We start from the raw sequence: 14,974 nt of genomic DNA, 5'->3' as shown, positions 1-14,974 counted from the left end.
TCCCAGAGAAATCTTCCCTGACCCCTGCTGTCCAAGTCTAGGTCAAGTTTTTGTTATATGTTTTCTTGGGGTATTATTCTCTTATTCTATTTCTTTGTGATATGTTATAGCAGTTTGTTTTTATTTTCATTAGTGTGATAATTTGATCAGTGTCAGATTATTAGTTCCATAAAACTGTTTTGGTTTCTGTCTGTATGCCTGGAGCCCAGCCAGTCTTCAGCACATAATAGGGGCTTAATAAATATTTGCTGGAAAAAGGAAGGCTCAAACTGTTAAAAATGAAGCTTATCTGTCTCGAAACATTTCAGTGTAGATTAGATATGTATGATGAATGCCTCTGAAGTCTTTAGTAAATCCTGGCATGAAGAATAGTTTCCATAGCAGTTCAGGGTCAGTTAAGATCATATTATTTAGGTGGTTATAAATATAAATTTGATTGTTATTGTGGTGGTCTCATGTAAATTTATGAAAGATAAAGTTGTAAAAGTGGGCAATTGTGATGGGATTCGCCAGTAATGCTTCTCTTCTACCACTTATCAGGGAGATTCAGCCATCTAGAACAAAGGCTTCTAACATGTATTAGAATTACCGGGGGAGCTCATGAAAAAATCCACATCTCTACCCTGTCCCAGACCGGTATAATTAGCTTACAACATTGTGGGAAGAACCTTGGCGGAAAGAACTGGTATTTTGGAAAAACTCCCCGGGGCACTTCTAAAACATAAGCTAAGACATGGGGAAAAAACTGTGGTGGGCAGCAGAAGTTTCTGGGATGCCCAAATTGCTAAGTCCATGACTGTAAACATTTCCCCTTTTATACATAAGAAACCTTTTTAGGCCTTTACTCTGAACCAGGTTACATGTACTATACACACAATTCTAACTGGACAGGTAGAAGGGACAGATAGATATACTATCAGTGCAAGGTGATGAAGATAAAGTATAAATATTCAAAGATGTAAAGGCAGTTATCAGAACTGAAAAAAATCAGTGTAGTTTATAGACCACTTAGCAAAGGAAAAAGAACCCAGTATGCCTAGTAGCTTGATTAGTCATTCTTAATAGTAGATTGATAATGTCCTGAATGGTCAAAAAAAAGCCAAATAGGGCTTCCCTGGTGGCGCAGTGGTTGAGAATCTGCCTGCTAATGCAGGGGACACGGGTTCGAGCCCTGGTCTGGGAGGATCCCACATGCCACGGAGCAGCTGGGCCCGTGAGCCACAACTACTGAGCCTGCGCGTCTGGAGCCTGTGCCCCGCAACGGGAGGGGCTGCGATAGTGAGAGGCCCACGCACCGCGATGAAGAGCGGTCCCCGCACCGCGATGAAGAGTGGCCCCCGCTTGCCGTAACCAGAGAAAGCCCTCGCACGAACCGAAGACCCAACACAGCCAAAAATAAATAATAAATAAATAAATAAAGTAGCTATAAAATAAAAAAAATAATAATAAAAAAAATAAAAAGATCCTACTTTCAATTCTTAAAAAAAAAAAAAAAAAAAAAAAAAAAAGCCAAATACTAAGTTTATTAGTTTTTGTTTAAAACAAAAATGTGAGAGAGATTCTTTAGAGAGGTTTCTATTCAACTTTAAACATAAAATTTACATGTTCAAAGAGGTAAACTTCAGTTATACGGAAAATTTCCATGTATGGAATACTCATTACCTAAAGATGCTAGATAAATCCTAATTAGAATTATTGATAATTATTAGCATAAAACAAGAATTTATTATTGGTAATTTAAGTTCCATTTTTGCCACCAGTTTTCTCAGTGTTTCGCATTTAGTTAAGTCTTAGTCTTAAAGAGATAATTGGGTTATCTAAAGATGGCTAGTCATATTGGTGTATGTTTTCAGAAAGCATCTTTAAACAGTGCTTATTTGCATTTGATTAGAAAAATCCCACATTTTAAAAGAATACCTTTATATCTTTTTTTCTTTTTCTTGGTAGTTTTGAAACTGTTCTAAGGGAAATTACAGTGGTTAGTCAAGGCGGTCTCTCTCACTTTGTTTTTTTTTTAATTTAAGGAACTATTCATTAGAGCATCATTCTAGGGGATGAAAAGATCTGAATTCTCTTCATGCATCTCCTAGTGACTAGCTCTTTGGCACTGCCTCAGTAATTTAGCTCTTTGATCCTCAATTTTCTTAACTATAAATATGAAGGGACTGGACCAAATAATCTATAAGTTGTAATAGTATTGGAATTATGAAATTAGTGTCAAATTATAGGAACAATAATACTGCCTTAAAATTAAACTTTCATCAATAATCAGGTATATCTATAATGCTCAATCTTACATGTTGCATTTTTAAAAATTATTTTCAGTATTTTTATAGACTGACTTTTCCATTTGCCATCCAAAATTTAACAAAAATGTTCTCAAGGTACTGGTTTTATAAGAAATTTCATACTCCTAAAAAGTTTTTGTATATTGTTAATCAGTTGATTTACTGAATTTTTAAGATTACTAGAGATCTTAATTTTCTTCATTATACTTTATGTATTTTCTAAATTTTCTAATATAAACATGCCTTAAAGTAAGAAAAAAATGACACTATTGAATTCTGTAATACTAAACTTTGCGCACTGCTGTTTTAAAGTGGCTATAATTTTTTTTAATACAGCTCAATGATGCTGAAAATAAGTATAAGATTTTGGAAAAAGAGTTCCATCAGTTCAAGGATCAGCAAAGCAGCAAACCAGAAATTCGGCTACAGTCTGAAATAAATCTTCTCACTTTGGAAAAGGTACCCATGTCAATTTATGGCAATTTAACTAGCCTTAATGATAAATTTATAAAATAAAAAATGATATGTGCATATACAATGTAATAACATTTAACTGTAGTATTCTGATATCAAGTAAGAACATATCAGAGAATTTGAGGCACATGACATTGTCAGTACTTGAATTTCATGGCTTTTATCAGTTAGAGCCTATACTAGAGTCCTTGGTTACAGACAACAGAACTGAGTAACTCTTGGACTAAAGGAATTCACAAACCTGTCAGGAAAGCTAAAAAACCTGGGGGAAGCAAGTCATGGGCCCATCCTGTCATAAAACAGTCTACTCGGGATGCTACTGTTGGTTCCATGACTGCCATGTCCCTGGATTCTGTCTCCCCTGATTCTAGTGTTAGGCTGTTGAACTCTCAGTTTTGCAGTAGCCATTGTGAATACCCTCTCTCCATAATGCTGCCCTTTAGATTCACTGTCTCAGGTAGGAGCACGCATTTAAATCACAGGTCTGTACTCTTAGTTTGGAAGAAGGGATAGCCATCCTATTTTGCTTTCTGTGGTTGGAAGCCAGGTCCTGACTCATTTATATTGGGATTCCCCACAGACAGAATGTTCAAGTTCTAGGCATTAAAAAATGTGTAATACCCAACAGACAATCTAAGTTTGACAATATGAGCTCTTGCATTTTAGAGTTTGATAAATTTTAGGCATTATTAAAAATATATAGCATACTTAAGAAAATAACAGAGTTAATAATAAACAGGAAAATAAGCTTTAGAAGCTTAAGGATTTAATTGTCGTGGCAGCCATTGCCTGTCTGTTCCCACTCAGCATTGTATTGAAGGCTTCCTTGCCCTTTCTCTTCTGTAGATTCAGCCACTAGGGGACACTAACAGAAGATTGGTAGATAGGAGTTGGGAAGATGCCAGAGTAGTTCTTTCTTCTCTCTCTTTTTGCCTCTCTACTTCCCTTATTTTTCTGTGGCAGTAGTTATATCTTTTTATGGTTCCATCTCCCACCAGGCATCCCTTCTCCAGCTTCCTTTAGGCAGTCTCCACTGTGGTTCTAGCCCACTGGACACCCCCAGTTTGTGGGTTGCTTGTATTAAGAACTACTATTTCCTGGTACCTTTTTGTAGTCCCTCCTGCCTAGGAGAGGTGGGGGCTTCTTGCTGCTGCTGATCACTGGGTTGCCTTACCATATCCTCTTTGACCTTTCTGCTCTTCCTTCCTTTATCTGTTGAACCAGTTTCCTGTATTAAATTACTTCTGATTTCTAGATTCCTGGCAGGATGCTGATTGATAGAGTTGGTTTTTCATTATCCAGCAAAGATGTATGCTATTTATGATACCATGCTAAATGCCATTATGAATGATTCAAAAGCGTTCAGGATACCGTCAAGTAAATAACAAGTTACAGAAGGAGACAAGGAACATACCCAGATAATTATAGCAAAAGGCAAACGAGCAGATATCATCTAACTTTCTCTTACTAAATGCCATGAGTCCAAAGGGAAAACAAAGTCAACTTCTGAAATCAACACACTAAGTATAAAGAAGGAATGAGATTGTATATGGAGCCTAAGAATAGGTGAAACTTTAAATAGGTAGATATGTGGGTGAGGTTATTCCAAAAAGAAGCACTGAACAAAAGTATAAAAAAGATTAAAAAGTCTACTGCATATTTGGATAGCTGCTTGACTAGAACCTAGAGTCTAATCATTATAGTAGTATGGTTTACCCTTGAACAACATGAGTTTGAACTGTGAGGGTCCACTTATACACAGATTTTTTTCAGAAAATACATTCTACAGTACCACATGACCTGTGGTTGGTTGATTCCTCAGATGCAGTACCACATATTCAGAGGGCCAACTGTAAAGTTGTAGGCATTTTTTTGACAGCATGGAGGATTAGCATGCATACCCCTGCATTGTGCAAATGTCAGCTGTAGTTTTTAAATAAATGTGGGCCTGATAAGAGAATGCTGGAAATAAAGGTAATTTTCAGCCATATGAGGGAAGACCTTAGATGTTTGCTTAAAGAATTCATATTTCATCTGGTAAGAAAAGTCAAAGGTTACTCTCAAATTTATAAGATTGGCTTAATGGATGTTAATATTAATAGAAATGAAGATTTTCGATGAACTTTTTTGGAGAGATGGAAGTTGTAGAGAATTCAGATTTTAGACATACTACATTTGAGATGCTAATGCAGTAATCTAAGTGAAGGAGTTAACTAAGTGGTTAAAAAATGAGAAAATACAGTGGGAAGAGAAAAGGGCTAGACAAACAGATTTGAGAGTCATTTGAATAAAGTAACAGCTTACAAGTATATGCAATTGCTTAAGGAGTGTTTAGGAAAGCTAATTGATGATAAAACTTAGGGGGATGTTCAGCTTTGAGAACAATCAAGAGTTGGGGAAGGAGGCTAATGAGATTTAGAGAAGTAATAAAAACAGTCTAGTGCTGTGCCCAAAAGGAAAGGGGGAGTTTAAAGAATGAGGAAGTGAAAGTAATCTCTCATGATGGGCAAGTCAGGAGTGGTTGAGGAAAGACCACGTGTTTGGCAGTTAAGAGGTCACTGATTTTTAAGAAGCCAAATTGCAGAAGGTTATAGAAAGTTTGGCTTTGAAAAGAAGACAAGAAAAGGGCTTCCCTGGTGGTGCAGTGGTTAAGAATCCACCTGCCAATGCAGGGGACACGGGTTCGAGCCCTAGTCTGGGAAGATCCCACATGCTGAGGAGCAGCTAAGCCTGTGAGCCACAGCTACTGAGCCTGTGTGCTGCAACTACTGAAGCCTGCACACCTAGAGCCCATGCTCTGCAACAAGAGAAGCCACCGCAGTGAGAAGCCCGCGCACCGCAACAAAGAGTAGCCCCCGCTCACCGCAACTAGAGAAAGCCCACGCACAGCAACAACGACAAAATGCAGCCAAAAATTTTAAAAAGTAAATTTCAAAAAACCCCAGAAGACAAGAAAAAATGTAGCCCAAGGGCCTAAAGCTCTTGAGAAAAGCTTATTTAGAGGTAGGAAAATCAGAGAATATTTTTAGATTAAGGACAAGAAATTAACAACAAGGAGAAATTGAAGCTTTAAGAGAGGAGGGGATAGTTGGAGCATAGATATAAAATTTAGCCCTTGATATGACTGTTCAAGAGGCAGAAGGGTGCATATAAAATATTTGGAGACAAGAATAAGAGTGGTTAAAAAATATTGAGTTGAAAAGGGTATTAACTGCTTTCTTCTAGCGTTTCTGAATTCATTAAATGTTTCTGCAGCTTGTCAAATGCCATGCTGTTTTTGGTTCCTCTTCTTACCCCAATATCTATTTAATTGCAAAGTCTTGTTGATTCTGCTTCTTTACATATCTGGACAATCTCTTCATTCTCCATTTTTGGCCTTCTCATTTCTCTACCAGTGACCTTGAATTTGAATCAGACTGGACATTTCCCACCCCTTTTGATTAAACCAAATATTAAAGTATTTGTTTTTATATTATGAATTATGTGGCCTGCCAGAGATATTTGAAGCATTCAGACAATACCTCATCAATTCTCACAAGTTCTCTTAAGTAGGTGTCAAGAGTATTTCCATTTTATCTTGGGGAAATTCAGGGCCAAATATCTCAAAATTGGAACAGAGGGCTTATCATATTCATCTTTTCTGAATATATACTAGATAGTATCACCATAGAAATAATAGTGATTTTTAAAAATTTCTTCTTCCAATTACACTTCTACCAAAAGGATAAAAATCACCAAACATATTACAAATATAAACAGCACCATGAACTTGTTAAGGAAAAAAAAAAAGTGTAATGGAAGCACCTTTATATCAGACCTAATGAATTCATCCACTGTTTTTAAATGCCTAGCAAAACAAGGCTTCTCAGCTCTTTGAACTTTCTTCGTAAGTTTTTTTGGAGCCAGAAGAGGGCAGAATCTTATTTCTTAAGTAACAAAGAGATAAAAGCATAAAAAGGAAGACTTAAGTGAAAAAGTACCTGATTTAGTCTACAACTTCTGGTTATGTCTGATTGAGAGCTTTTTTCTTTTCTGTTTACTCATCTCTTCAATATAACACAAATATTTCCATTTTCACTGAAATTGTCTAAAAATAAGTTAACATTAAGATACAGTTTTACCAAATGCAATTCTTGAATCCCTTAAGTGAATGATAGTTTGATGTGCTTTTAGCTAGGAAATGACTTTTAGATGGCTTAAAAACAATTGGAACTTTTAAAAAATAAAATAGGGAAAGCATTATAATTTAGTAATGCATACAGAAGATTAAGATAGAAACTAAATTTGTGTATTTAAGAACATTTGGTGAGTATCTACTGTGTCTTAGGACAAAGGGAAAAATGAGAGAAAAGAAAAGAGTAAAAGTATGTTATCCTTTTGGGACCTCACTTTTTTTTTTTTGATGTGAACCATTTTTAAAGTCTTTATTGAATTTGTTACAATATTGCTTTTGTTTTATGTTTTGGTTTTTGGGCTGCGAGGCATGTGGGATCTTAGCTCCCCGACCAGGGATCGAACCCACACCCCCTGCATTGGAAGGCAAAGTCTTAACCACTAGACCGCCAGGGAAGTCCCTGGGACCTCACTTCTAAAAGAGTTTGTAATATAATTGGGGAGATGACTCAGAGAACCTTAAATGACCATATATAATCGAATACCAGGGAATGCGATAGGAACTCTTTGCAATTCAGAAAGAAGTCATTTGGTGTTCAGAATATAGTAGTTTTAAGACAGCTCCATGGAGAGGTAGAATTTGAGCTGAATCTGAAGTTTTAAATAAGCAACGAAGAAAAAGAATCGACAGGCTCAGGAAGTAACTTGGACAAGGTTAATGTAGGGGAGACAAACCCAGTGGTTGGAGTAGAGGGTTTCCTGTTGAGGAATACCAAGAAAGTAGTAGAACAATTAGGATGGAAATTATATCTCGGAGTGCTTTAACACCTAGGCAGAGGAGTTTAGGCTCAGTCCTGTAGGCAAGTAGTAGCTGTTGTAGATTTTTTAGTAGAGAGTAAATTGATGTAATAGTGATTTGCAGGATTTGTAGATAGAATACGTTTGAGGCTGAGCAGACAAGAGATGAGATAAGCCTGAGCTTAGGAAATGGTAGAAAGAACATAAAAGAATAAAACTGGAAAACATTTCAAGGGAGAAATCTATAGTTTTTTGTGACACATTGGAACTGGGGAATAGGAGATTAGAGGCAAAGACAATGCCATGCCTCCAGTAGAGAATTAGAGTTGTGGGTATATCAAGGATAGAAACAGGGACATTGAGAATCAGTGAAAGTCTGTGCTTGGTCTTCAGTAGCCTCTGAATTGACTCTAGGTCCTGAGCCAAGTTTTAATTTGAGTCTATAACTTGGCTTATGATTTAAATCAAAAAAGCCTTCCTGAAGTCTCATATCTACCCACAAAAAGGGCCCTTAACTCGAGGTCTTTGAATGCCCTGAAATTGTGTCAAAATTTTGGTTGTGTACCTTTTTTTGGGAATTGGGTCCATATATTTCTTTAGAATCACAGAGGCATCTGTATCCTTAAAAAAAAGTTAGGAATCACTGATTTAGTAGTTTGGGATGAATTAGAAAAATGATGTGTAACGTCTCAGATTTGTTAGCTACAGTTTTTTTTTGTTTGTTAAGAATAAAGACATTATATGTTTTGATTATATATGCATTTTAAATTAGTGTGAACTACTGTGTGAATATCAATGCAAATGTGAGTTATTTTGATAATCATGGCAAAACTGATAAAATCTCCCCAGCTTTTTCTGATGGAGTCAGTTCAGTGGGTATAAGTGATCTCTCTAGGTTGTCCTAACCCTCATTCTGAGGCTCGTCCAGGATATTGTACCTTCTCCAAGACCCAGGGACATGATCACTTTTATAATTGAATACTATTCTTTTATCACACAGTTATAAACAGATTTTTGCTTTTCCTCTGACATATGTCCTCTTGTTAAAATTACCAACTAATATGTATAAGTCTTTAGGGCATAAGTGGAAGAGATCATCTTTGATAATCTCAGAGTATTATTCAACTTAAGATGTATGAGTATAGTTGTGAAATGTCAACACATTTAAATCCAAGCACTAGGGATTTGTAAAGCAGAAAAGACCTTGACTCCATGAAGTCATATATTACTGCAGAGAACATTCTGGTCTTTTGTGAAGGGATTTTGGCAATGTGCTTTTCCTTTCATTTTATTTCCTTCTGAGCTTTCTGAAGTTTGAATTTTTGGATAGTGTCTTCGATTTTATTTTTCTGCAAAACATTAGGAGTTGTGTGTATGGGAAAAACTAGACTTGATATAAAAAAATTAGGCCAGTTTAGATTAACAGTATTTTACTGTAATTCATCCATATTATTACCTTATCACTTAAATAGTAAAACTGTCTGTTGGCTACATGAATTTGTTTGGTACTTGGTCTGAAACTTTGAGAGAGTACATTCCAAAACCTAGCCAAGTTGGCTTCAGTTCATACACAACAGATTGCCTGCTGCAAGTATAAATAACCGTATTTTAAAAATCAAATCTATTTCGTGTTTTTCTTTATATATTTGAGGAAAAATAGAAAATAAAAGTTAGATGAGTGTTTTTTGGAGCATTATTTTTCTTACTCTTGGGTTTATTTTAACATTCTTAAAATATTTTTGACTTTGTACTCTTAGTAAACTGCCTTCTGATAAAACAGTTCACTGTTTTCAGCATTCTATGATTTTTGCCAAAATAGAGTTATAAAAGTATCTCTACAAGCTCTCTTCAATGTAAGACAAAATTCCACATAATGATAGGTCTCCAAAAGGAATAATTTGGTTTCAAGGTTGAAGGTTTCAGCTAAATGGAATGCTAACAACTGCTTTTTGTTATATATATATAAAAAAAAAAATGTATTTTTTCACTCTATGATCTTTATGTAATATATATGTTTTAAATACATTTATAGTAACTGTCTGGAGGTTAAGACTGATTCAGTTCCTTTTAGTATAGGCTGTTAGGCAGTAAAAATACAACTATATTTTAAACAAGAAAATGTTCATGTGCCATAATATTTACAGTAAATTATATAACAGTTTTAGATGATGTCGTACGTTACACTATATAAACTCTTTTCTTAAGCCAGAGTCTTTGTATATATTATCTTTCAGTGATTGTACACAGTGGTATAGTGTTTCACTTGATATGATTTTAATCACTGTTAGGTTGAACTTGAAAGAAAGTTGGAATCCGCAACTAAGTCTAAGCTGCATTACAAGCAGCAGTGGGGACGAGCTTTGAAAGAACTTGCCAGACTTAAACAGGTATGTAGTTTATAGCTGATGATGGAGTATTCTTTTTATGTCTTTCTCCCTTGATTTTTTATAAGTTTGCATATTTGGCAATATCTGTTAGGTTCAGATGTCTGTATTTAAATGTCCAGTTCTGTATTTGAGATTAGGCCCCACCCCCCTTTTTTTAATGTGTTACATATAAGATCCTCCTTTATAAAAACTAAAACTTCTAGGTCCTTTTTCTTTTCCTTTTTTTTTTTTTTTAAAAGCCAACTATCCTCTTCCCCACAGCAAGTTGGGAATAATTTCTACTTTCACTTTAAAAACTACCATTCTTTTTCTCCTTTTACTTTCACTTATAAAACTACCATCCTTTTCTCCTTAGTATTAATTTCCTTCTATTGGGAGTGCCTTTGGGGGGAGAATTTTAAGAACATATTTTAAAAGTCATTCCTAGGAAGACACAGTAATTTATTCATTAAAAATTTTGCATAATTTTACAAGAATTTAAAAGTGAGAGTAGTTTCCTAAATTCTTTACATTACTTTTGTTTTTTCCTTCCTGGTACCAGGTAACAAATGTTGTTAGCTTCCTGAGGAATTAACCTTAATTTTGGCTATAATGTCTTCAAATTATTAAGATCAAATAAAATATGAGCAAGATTTTTGTTTTGAATCTCATCTATTTGACCTAAACTTTTAAGGATCATTAGTGGTTAGTTTATTCTAAGTTTTGCTTTTCTGAAATGTGTCCATTATATGCTGAATGAAATTTGGTACGTAGGGTCTCTCAGATTTGTATTTTTTTTTAATGTGTCTCCCAAACCATCAAATGTCGTTAAACATCTTTGAGGTATTGTAGTAAATGCTTACCACCTTCATAGAAGAGTATGTACTAGACTGCCTGAGAATAAATAGTGCAGTTTGCCTTAACATAGCTTTTAGATGAATTGGGATTGTAAGCATAAGTATAAAATAATATTACACACACTGAATATGTTTTATAGATGCTCGCAAGACTAAGGATAGATGAATGAATAATCATATATAGTACTGAGGGCTTCCTGTGTTCAAGGCACTGTCCTAGATTTATAGATATAAGTAAAACATAGGTCTTTGCCTCAGGGAGCTTGCAGTTTAGTAATAGGGAAGAAAACTATAAATATAACCTTTACTGCCAAATAGTAAGAGCCCTGAAAAGACCTGTACAGAGTACTCAGGAGGGGAAGTACATCTGTTTAATAGAACTTAGGAAAGGTGTCATAGAAGATGAGATATTTGAGATGGATCTCTGGAGAATTGGTTGTGATTTAGGAAAGCTGTGGGGAAAATGTTGTATAGACAATGAATAGAATGATTATAGCAAGGAGGCACAAAGTCAGAAAGCGTAGACTCTCCATGGAGAACAGAGGAGGTCCCATTTTAGAGGTCATTTCAGGAAATAAGGACTAGGTAGCAGTGGGAACATGACAAGGAGATTATTTTAAAAGACATGGTTTCGGTAGATTCTATACAGTACACTATACCTAATCAGAATGCAGAGTGGAAAGTCAAAGATGATGTCAAGGGTTCAAGCCTTAGTGTCTGGAAAGAGAGTTTTCCAGGATTGGAATGATGGTTATTAAGACAAGAAGCTGATTGAGGCATGGGAAGGAGATAGGACTTGCAGATTTGAACATTTTAATTTTTACAGAAAGAAATTCAGCAAGCAGTTAGAAATATGGACTGATGTTGGGAGGATGATTGAGCTTAATAACATGAAGGAATCCTTTTGCAGAGATGATAATTGAAGATGTGGCAGATAGAACTTAGAATTCTTATGTTTGAGGAAGGAAAGTGATAAGTGCTTGGTATTATGCTAAGCCCTTCATACGTTTTCATTTGATCCTAACCAAGATCCCTATATAGCAGGTAATACTTCATTTTATAGATGAAAGAAACAGACTTAGAGATGTTAAGTAAGTTGCACACGATCACACAGGTACTAAGTGATAGAGCAAGGATTAGACTCATTTGACTGGAGTGCAGTCTCAGGCTCTTCCTGCTTTATAATGTTATGGTTTAATTCCATAGAAGCCACATAATGAAAGAATTTCAAATAGAACAAAGTGAGCTGTGGAAGACATTAGGGATTTCTGACAGAGTGAGTATTGAAGCAGAAGAAGTCATGATCTGGCCTATCATAAGCAAGGAAAATGACATCACTGACAGATAGACTAGCTCTGGTAATGAGAATTAAAGTGACTTTGAAAGAGAATAAGCTAATATAAAGTCATGATGGCAAGATATTTAAGTTACATTTAGTACCAAAGGGAGGAGTCCCTGTGGAATTGGGAGCAAGGAAATAATGTGGTGAGAGTGGCTATTAAAAATAACAGGATACAAATTCTACCAGAGGCAGCATACATAGCAGTTTAGAACATGGCCTTGGAGTCAAGAGAGCTGTATTGAATCTTGGCTATACTTCTTAACTACCTTTGTGACTTGGGGAATATAATTTCTCTGATTAGTCTCCTCATTTGGAAAATGAAAAATCTTTCCTCACACGTTGTTCTGAGAGTTAAATGAGTGGTCTGTAAAGCATTTAACACAGTGTTTTGTACATAGTGTATGCTCAATAAATGGTAACTGTTGTTAAAAGGATATGAGCCATAAAGCTATTGTGTAGTATTCTTGGTTTCAGTCATTGGGGACGTAATCAGATGGTAGCTTTGGAATATTGATGAATAGAACAAATATTAGAAGGATTTACAACTGAGTAGCTGAAAAATGACAGGCACCAACCAAAAATAGAGAATTTTTAAGTCTACAAGATAGGAGAGTGTTGTTATGTAATAGTAGCAGTGGGGAAGTGAGGTTCAATATAGTTTGAGTAATAACAGTACTTTGTATTTGGATGGTAGATTTAATATAGATGTTCTGTAGAAACTGACATAAGGGGAAAAACCTGTGTTCGGGCTAATTGTGCAGATATGCAATTCTGTCAGTCAGTAGGTGAACTTCCTAAAGTTAGGTGTAAAGAGATGAGAGTGCATTGAGTCTGAAGAAACATCTATAGTTGTTTTATCTGTTCATTTTTCATTCATCAAGTATTTATGGAGAGCCTACTATGCACCTTGCACAGTGGTAGATGCTCTAGATACAGCAGTTCTCTCCCCACAAGAAACTTAAAGTTCAGCTGGGAGGGCTGATATTTAACAAGAACATGGCAGGGTGGTAAGAAATGCAAATGAAGTTAGCAGAAATAATACAAAATAAGTATGAGAAAAACAAGAGGACAGTGGGTTATCATTGTATTTTGTCATTCAAAGCTGAGGGATAAATGGTTCAAAAACAGTGTTTCAAATATCAGTATTAGAAAAAGGAATCCAAACTGGAAAAGAAGTAAAACTGTCACTGTTTGCAGATGACATGATACTATACATAGAAAATCCTAAAGATGCTACCAGAGAACTACTAGAGCTCATCAGTGAATTTGGTAACACTGCAGGATACAAAATTAGTGCACAGAAATCTCTTGCATTTCTATACACCAACAACAAAAGATCAGAAAGAGAAATTAAGGAAACAATCCCGTTTACTATCACATTAAAAAGAATAAAATAACTAGGAATAAATCTAGGAATAAACCTACCTAAAGACCTGTACTCTGAAAAGTATAAGACGTTGATGAAAGAAATTGAAGATGATACAAACAGTTGGAAAGATATACCATGTTCTTGAATTGAAAGAATCAATATTGTGAAAATGACTATACTGCCCAAGGCAATCTACAGATTCAGTGCAATCCCTATCAAATTGGTAATGGCATTTTTCACAGAACTAGAACAAAACTTTTTAAAATTTCTATGGAAACACAAAAGACCCCAAATAGCCAAAGCAGTCTTGAGAAAGAAAAATGGAGCTGGAGAAATCATGCTCCCTGACTTCAGACTATACTACAAAGCTACAATCATCAAAACAGTATAGTATGGGCTTCCCTGGTGGCAGTCGTTAAGAGTCTGCCTGCCAGTGCGGGGGACACAGGTTCGAGCCCTGGTCCGGGAAGATCCCACATGCCGTGGAGCAACTGAGCCCGTGCACCAAAACTACTGAGCCTGCGCTCTAGAGCCTGTGAGCCACAACTGCTGAGCCCACACGCCTGGAGCCCATGCTCTGCAACAAGAGAAGCCACTGCAATAAAAAGCCCGCACACTGCAACAAAGACCCAGTGCAGCCAAAAATAAATTAATTTAAAAAAAAACACAGTATGGTATTGGCACAAAGACAGAAATATAGATCAAAGGAACAGGATAGAAAGCCCAGAGATAAACCCACGCACCCATGGTCACCTAATCTATGACAAAGTAGGCAAGAATATACAGTGCAGAAAAGACAGTCTCTTCAATAAGTGGTGCTGGGAAAACTGGACAGCTACATGTAAAAGAATGAAATTAGAACATTCCCTAACACCATACACAAAAATAAACTCAAAATGGATTAAACACCTAGATGTAAGGCCAGGTACTGTAAAACTCTTAGAGGAAAACATAGGCAGAACACTCTTTGACATAAATCACAGCACTGTCTTTTTGGATCCACCTCCTAGAGTAATGAAAATGAAAACAAAAATAAACAAATGGGACCTAATCAAACTTAAAAGCTTTTGCACAGCAAAGGAAGCCATAAACAAAATGAAAAGACAACCCACAGAATGAGAGAAAATATTTGCAAACAAAGCAACCGACAAGGGATTAATCTCCAGAATTTACAAACAGCTCATGCAGCTCAATATGAAAAAAACAAACAACCCAATCAAAAACTGGGCAGAAGATCTAAATAGTTCTCCAATGAAGACATACAGATAGCCAAAAAGTACATGAAAAGAGGCTCAGCATCACTAGTTATTAGAGAAATGCAAATCAAATCTACAGTGAGATATCACCTCATACCAGTCAGAATGGCC

The 14,974-nt window shown here is 35.8% G+C and overlaps 1 protein-coding gene across 3 annotated transcripts in view; it reads left to right on the top strand.

Annotated features, from left to right (window-relative positions):
* Positions 1-14,974, top strand: part of CEP120 (centrosomal protein 120) — a 77,537-nt gene that overhangs the window by 44,467 nt on the left and 18,096 nt on the right. For all 3 annotated transcript variants that reach the window (XM_007188484.2, XM_007188483.3, XM_007188486.2), the window contains 2 exons: positions 2,625-2,747; positions 9,962-10,060. In XM_007188484.2, coding sequence (XP_007188546.2) covers positions 2,625-2,747; positions 9,962-10,060 — 222 coding nt within the window. The remainder of the gene's footprint in view (positions 1-2,624; positions 2,748-9,961; positions 10,061-14,974) is intronic.

The sequence above is a fragment of the Balaenoptera acutorostrata genome, chromosome 2, assembly GCF_949987535.1.
Source record: "Balaenoptera acutorostrata chromosome 2, mBalAcu1.1, whole genome shotgun sequence".
Taxonomy (NCBI): Eukaryota; Metazoa; Chordata; class Mammalia; order Artiodactyla; family Balaenopteridae; genus Balaenoptera; species Balaenoptera acutorostrata.
Note: the sequence above shows the minus strand (reverse complement) of the source record. Positions and strands in the feature narration are given on the sequence as shown.